This window comes from Trachymyrmex septentrionalis, unplaced genomic scaffold (genome assembly GCF_001594115.1).
Source record: "Trachymyrmex septentrionalis isolate Tsep2-gDNA-1 unplaced genomic scaffold, Tsep1.0 scaffold24, whole genome shotgun sequence".
In the NCBI taxonomy this organism is placed as follows: domain Eukaryota; kingdom Metazoa; phylum Arthropoda; class Insecta; order Hymenoptera; family Formicidae; genus Trachymyrmex; species Trachymyrmex septentrionalis.
In genome coordinates this window covers 1,027,050-1,032,979 of record NW_017305397.1, presented here as the reverse complement: position 1 = coordinate 1,032,979, position 5,930 = coordinate 1,027,050, and the positions used below count along the sequence as shown (strand labels likewise).

At 30.7% G+C, this 5,930-nt stretch overlaps 2 protein-coding genes across 7 annotated transcripts in view; both read right to left on the bottom strand.

The window, feature by feature from the left end:
• Window positions 1-1,091, bottom strand: part of LOC108748745 (mitoguardin) — a 36,411-nt gene extending 35,320 nt beyond the window's left edge. For all 4 annotated transcript variants that reach the window (XM_018487053.1, XM_018487056.1, XM_018487054.1 and 1 more), the window contains exons 1-3: window positions 907-1,091; window positions 573-723; window positions 296-439 (exon numbers count right to left, since the gene is read on the bottom strand). In XM_018487053.1, coding sequence (XP_018342555.1) covers window positions 296-439; window positions 573-723; window positions 907-1,005 — 394 coding nt within the window. In that variant the 5' untranslated portion in view covers window positions 1,006-1,091. The remainder of the gene's footprint in view (window positions 1-295; window positions 440-572; window positions 724-906) is intronic.
• A 255-nt stretch (window positions 1,092-1,346) lies between these two features.
• On the bottom strand, window positions 1,347-4,863 carry LOC108748631 (SWI/SNF-related matrix-associated actin-dependent regulator of chromatin subfamily A-like protein 1). 3 transcript variants are annotated; one of them, XM_018486882.1, is made up of 13 exons: window positions 4,722-4,862; window positions 4,544-4,637; window positions 4,096-4,464; window positions 3,909-4,024; window positions 3,732-3,841; window positions 3,514-3,648; window positions 3,277-3,454; window positions 3,038-3,201; window positions 2,794-2,958; window positions 2,561-2,716; window positions 2,374-2,481; window positions 1,844-2,018; window positions 1,347-1,759 (listed from the first exon to the last, which is right to left on the bottom strand). In XM_018486882.1, exons 2-13 carry the CDS (start codon window positions 4,545-4,547, stop codon window positions 1,397-1,399), a joined length of 2,043 nt encoding a protein of 680 aa, XP_018342384.1. In that variant the 5' UTR covers window positions 4,548-4,637; window positions 4,722-4,862; the 3' UTR covers window positions 1,347-1,396. The 3 variants fall into 3 exon arrangements, with proteins under 3 accessions (XP_018342384.1, XP_018342386.1, XP_018342385.1); XM_018486884.1 differs by lacking the exon at window positions 4,544-4,637 and having other exon boundaries at window positions 4,722-4,863; XM_018486883.1 differs by lacking the exon at window positions 4,722-4,862 and having other exon boundaries at window positions 4,544-4,650.
• Between the last annotated feature and the right edge of the window lie 1,067 nt (window positions 4,864-5,930).

The window sequence follows — 5,930 nt, the reverse complement described above, 5'->3', positions numbered from 1 at the left end:
ATATATATTCTAAACTTTTACTTAAAAAATCAAGAAGTATATGAAAATATTTTTAAATATAAATCGAATATAATTTCCCAATAGACTTGGGCTGCGTTTCACTTAATGCTCGACGCTCGCAATACTTGAGCATCGTTTGTTCTTGTTTATTATTTGATAAAGGATGAAATCTTTCCATCATAAGTGAGCATTGTGAGTGTTAGTGAAACGCAACCTTGATATTGATTATACATTTCAGCTATTTTTTGTAAGATGATATCTGAATTATTAATGATAAATTTTATCAAAAACTTACCAAGAACACCATATTGTTGCGGAGTAAGTTTTTCATTATTGTCTGGACCCCCTGGCACAGAGGAGATGAGTGATGCACGATCACTAATATGACTTCTAGTGCTGGCTTCACTTCTTCTTGCCCAAGATGCTTGTGACAATACATCTTGATGTAACAAAAAAACATTTTGCTTTATTATATAATTATTAATAAATTTAAATGTATTCAAGTTTTACATTGCATTTAACTTCATAATTAAATTGGTTTATGTAACGTGACAGCATATCAATAGTATTACCAAAATTAGCATTCTTAATATTTCCTAATCTTGTTTTGTAATCTCTGTAATGCCTTCTGGAAGGTGGAATAGAGTGTCTTCGTCGTCTCTTCAAAAATTGTGCCAGTCCTCCTAGTAATATCGAACCGCTAGTGAAGCAGATAATAAAAATCTGAAAGAAACACATACAACTAACAGACTTATACTCGTGCCATTAAATTTAAATTTTAATAATAAAATCCCCGTGCAATTGTTACCCTGACCTTATAATTTTTTTGCATTATTATGTAATAATCAAGTGCAAATAGTAAAAGTATTTACTCTAACCTTGAGAAGTCGCCGACTTCGCTCTTACCTTTTGTGTGCGAGATAAGTGTATTGCCGGTAATGAGAACATGTAACGCTGATACAACGTGCCAAAGAATTGCCGCACGTTGAAAAGAGACATTGTCATTCACTTTGTTATAAACAACATTAACCAAAATTCACGCGTGCTATCGAATCCTCGTTGATCCTCGTTGCGTGATGCATCTGCTGCCATCTGCTGAACGTTACCATGGGTTCGTAATCATTCGCAGCTGGTTGTAAAACTTATCCGATAAAACAGACTACAGTCTCATAATTATATCGCTCTTCTTCTTTTCTAAAAATTTACTTATTTGATTTTATTCTTAAAACAGGACAGACTTGATCTGGTATTCAGTCTCGATGAAATTTCACCTGAGAGTAATAAAAAAAAATAAAATAAAATAAAATCCGAGATGAAACACATAGAATTTTTTATTTTTTTTCGTACAAAAAATATGCCTTTGAAAATAGCAAGAAAGTACTAAATTATTGTCCAGTCACATATCCCAATCACAGGAATCAAAGCATTCATCATCGACTTCAAGTAATTCTTTAATATTTGAAGGAGACGCTTCTGGAATTACTGGAGAAATCTCCATATCATACTGCGACTGCGATCCGGAGGACGAAGAAATATTGAAGAAAGAAGTCAAGTCTCGTTGCTTGCTATTCTGCACTGCGATGTCAATGTTATTTATTGAAAGATCCTGTTTAAGACCAACTGCATTTAGAATATCCTTTTTCTTGTTAAGCAACGGCCATATATAATCATCTGCAGTATTTTGCGCTATCAAGTATTGGATTGTGACAGTATTGTTTTGCCCGATTCTATGCACTCTGTCTTCCGCTTGAGACAAGATCTGGAAATGATTTCATACGATAACGTGGGATGAGTTTTATATATACTCTATTAAGATTTTCTTTTTTTGATAAACATTAATTACACCGGGGTTCCAAAATAATTCGGTAAAGACCACGAGATTTGCGGCCGTTAATGTAACACCTGCGTTCACAGCGGTGATTGACAGAATCGCCGCTAAACATTCATCACATTCTTGAAACTTGTCGATTAGAAGTTGCCTCTGTTCTGGACTAGTCTTGCCATCGATTCTTATATACCTGTCATAAATTGTCATAATTGCAATATATGACGTACTGGCAATAATTATAAAAACTTAAACAGATAACTACTCAATTTAGGCTCTAATGAATGAAATAATAAATTAAAAATTAAAAGAAGCCTTTCAAAGCTAACACAAATTATTAGTGTAAGAATATTTTATCAAAAAAGATAAATATATATACGTTTGGATCCTCTTCAATATAATCTTAATATTAAAAATTCAACGCTAAAATTCATCAGGAATATAATTATAAAAAGAATTATAAAAAGAAAACACGGTTATTTGTTAAATTAAACTTATTTGTTAAACTAAATGATTCTCACATCTACATCTTATTAATAAAAACTTACACTATATCTATAGATTCAGCAACTTCGCAAATAGCATCCAAAATAATTTGATGATGACCATACAAAATACATTTTTTCTTATTTTCAAATAGGTTTGTAACATAATTGCTGTAATGTACCAATGTTAAATTAATTAAAATAGAAATTATTTCCTTTCTTTAAAAATATAAATATACTATTTACCCACCGTACTGCTTTCACTCTCGCATAGCTAGACTGGGAATAATATTGTATTAGAGTATTGTGCCTTTCCAAAGCTGTAATATTTGTTTGCAATCGTTGCGACATCTCCTTCATTTGCTTGCCAGTTTTTATCAAATCTGAATCTAAAAAAATCACCTCCCTAAAACGCACAAATAAATAAAAATATGTTTAGACTTCTAATCAAGTTGCTGACATAAAAATATTTTCTTTTAAAACCTTATCTTAGATGGCATTTGATTTAAAACGTCAGCTTTCAGCCTTCGAATCATGCAATTCGACTTCAACAGCAATTGTAACTCTTGTGAATTTGAGGATCCCAGAAAGTCCCAACCATACACGGATTTCTGTCCTGCACAATAACGTATACCATAGTCCTCATAGCTGCAAAATAATACTTATAAAATATATGCCTATTTATATAAATAAAACAAGTATCAAAATATCTAGTCTTTCTAATTACCTCATAAAACGTGGAACAGCAAGGCTAATCTGTGTATACAATTCGATTGGTCTTGACAGAGCCGGAGTACCTGTGAGCAGTACAATATGACGTGCATGGGTACATATTCGACTAGCAGCTTGAAATCGCGCAGTCTTACTGCTCTTCAAAACGTGGGATTCGTCCTACAATTTCATAAAATGCAATAGCAACAGCGTTTATATTCGATTTATTAAAAAATGACGTATATATTTATATACCAGAATAACAAATCCATAAATATGTTTCGCAAAAATATTTTCGGCTCGCACTAACAAATCATATGATGTTATAGTGATTTTGTCATCTTCAATGCGATCTTTTGCGTGCTCAAATTGATTAATGTAATGTACAGGTACGGATGGTAAGAATTCACAGATTGCTGCAGACCAGTGGTATCTATATAAAGCATCTCTAATATTAATATTTTCATTACATCAATTTACAACAGAACTTACCTCACTGATGAAGGAGTTACAATAAGAAGTGGCCAACTTTCCTTATAATAATGTGCAATGCCTAACGCTTGTATAGTTTTTCCTAAACCCATATCATCTGCAATCATACAACGACCATTCTTCGATATACCATAACTGGAATAAATTATACAAAATATATTAATAAAAATATATGTATAAAATATGCATATAATAATTGCATATAAAAATAGATTTACCAAATACCCTCTCGTTGAAACGGCATTAAAGATTTTGTTAACTTTTCATCAATTTTTGATAAATCATGTTCTGGTAATTGAGTGTCTGACTTTAAGTTTTTTTTGAATATCTAAAATAGGAATATATGTGATTACATTTATAGTTTCTTAATGTATTTTTACTTTATTTCCAATTACCCGAAGGACAGCCTCTGGTATCCTTGTTAGAGATAAATTACAATGTTTAGAATACAATGTCTTTAACAAACTATTATAATCATTGAGATGAAAATTCCATATTCTAGATTTTGGATCTGTAAAATTAAATATTAATAAAAATTAGAAATATTCTACGCATCGAGTCAAGCAACTAGATTATAATTACCATATAATTTGCTTGGAACTGTTTTAAATGTATCAATAATTTCAGGTATAAATGCTGATAATTCTATAGCAAATCTATCATGATTGATCATATAACATTTTCCTGTTATAGAAGACACCATTGGATTGAAAAATTTTTTGAATTCTATAGGATTGAAACGATTATTTGTTTTGTTTTGTCGTACAATATTTTTGTTGTCATTTAAATTTGTTTTGTTTTGTCGTGTAATATTTTTGTTGTCATTTAATTTTGACTGTTGACGAATTTGATTATTTGTGGGTGTACTTTGTGCTTTTAATTGAGATTGCTGTCTCCTTTGCAATGCTAATAAACGCTTTTTCTCGATTTCTTCGGGAGTACACATTTTATCTACAAAAGAAATCATTTTTTAATTATTTACTATAAAATATTTCTGAAGATAAAATACTGTTTTTACAAAAAACTTTACCCATTTTATTTTTTTTGGCGTACTTCAACGATTACAATAAATATATATTATTATTGCAATATCTTAAACTATAATAGCGTCCCAAATTTATTTCCTACAAAGGATAATGTAACAAGTAATCCTACACCAATATTGTATTATTCATTATAAATATAAGTTATATTCGAATCATGCTTACCGCTGATAAACGCATTACTCTTATAAATTCTAAATGTTGTTAAATAAAAAGCGAACAATAAATTTATTAAAAATATAAATTATCATGCTCATATTTCACTATCACTATAAACAAAAATATATATATAGTTCTTTCGTACAATCGTACATCACCTTTCTTCACTAGTCACATGTGCATTGCGTAGCTTAATTGTTTTCCCTAAAGTTTCCTAAAAATTTCCCTAGTTAAACAGATGTGAGGCCAATATTAAGGTCATTCTTTGTAGTATCGTAGACGTCGCAAATCACAAGCTCGTTGCTTCAGCCAATCCGATGCTTCAATTTTAAGTCCAGATCTATAATAGGTGTTTAAGACTTAAGCCGTAAGAAATTGACCAACAACACAGACAACGACTACAGTCAAGTGCGAGAAGAATAATTGATTGTAATTCGTCCAATCTTTATAATTTAAGGCTTAAAAATCTATTCATAGATCCGGGGTAAAGTCACATGTTTACGATGTTTATGATGTTTACGACGCTTTTGACGCTATGATACAACAGTGTAGAATGGCCTTAATATTGGCCTGAAAGAGCAGGAAATTCAAACGCAAGATCGAAAAATCTAGTATATTATGAATGAGATTTTCTCTTATTAAAAATAATATTTTTTATTTCAATTAATATATTATTGAGGATATTGTATTAACGACGTATTTTATTAAAAGAAACTTTATAAGATTTTATCGTTTTAAGCTTTCGATTTTAATGAAAACTTCCTTTAACGTAGCCAGCGCGTTGCGTGCTAAAAAGTTGACAACTGATGATTTCGTTGCAAGGTCATGGGCATCGTTAATTATTGTTTCTGTCTACAGTTCGTTCATTTACGTCATATATGAGGTATAGAACAATCTGCGCGCAAGTGAAAAATATTTTCATTTGAAGTATTCTTATTGAGAGGTTATAAATTAAATTTCTTATTTTATTATTAGGTTAGGTTTTATTATTGATAATTGTTGAGTTTAGCTCCAACCTCATATCTTATCGTTTGCTGTATATGGGATAAAAAATTTTGACAATGGGTGACGGCGTCATTTAATTATATCTAATTGTTGCACCTAAGCAAAATGCTGTTACTGTTAAAAAATACCATTGCATTGCCTTAACGGAACTCATTAATATCTTAGCTGCATCCTCAAGCGTTCATCATGTCAACACCAAAATTTCCTTTA

What these genes read in the sequence shown, in the direction of transcription:
- LOC108748631 (XM_018486882.1), bottom strand. An exon ending in TTTCAACGAGAGGGTATTTG is followed by an intron (nt 3,649 to 3,731) that starts GTAAATCTATTT and finishes AATTTATTCCAG; the next exon opens with TTATGGTATATCGAAGAATG. An exon ending in GCGAGAGTGAAAGCAGTACG is followed by an intron (nt 2,482 to 2,560) that starts GTGGGTAAATAG and finishes GGTACATTACAG; the next exon opens with CAATTATGTTACAAACCTAT.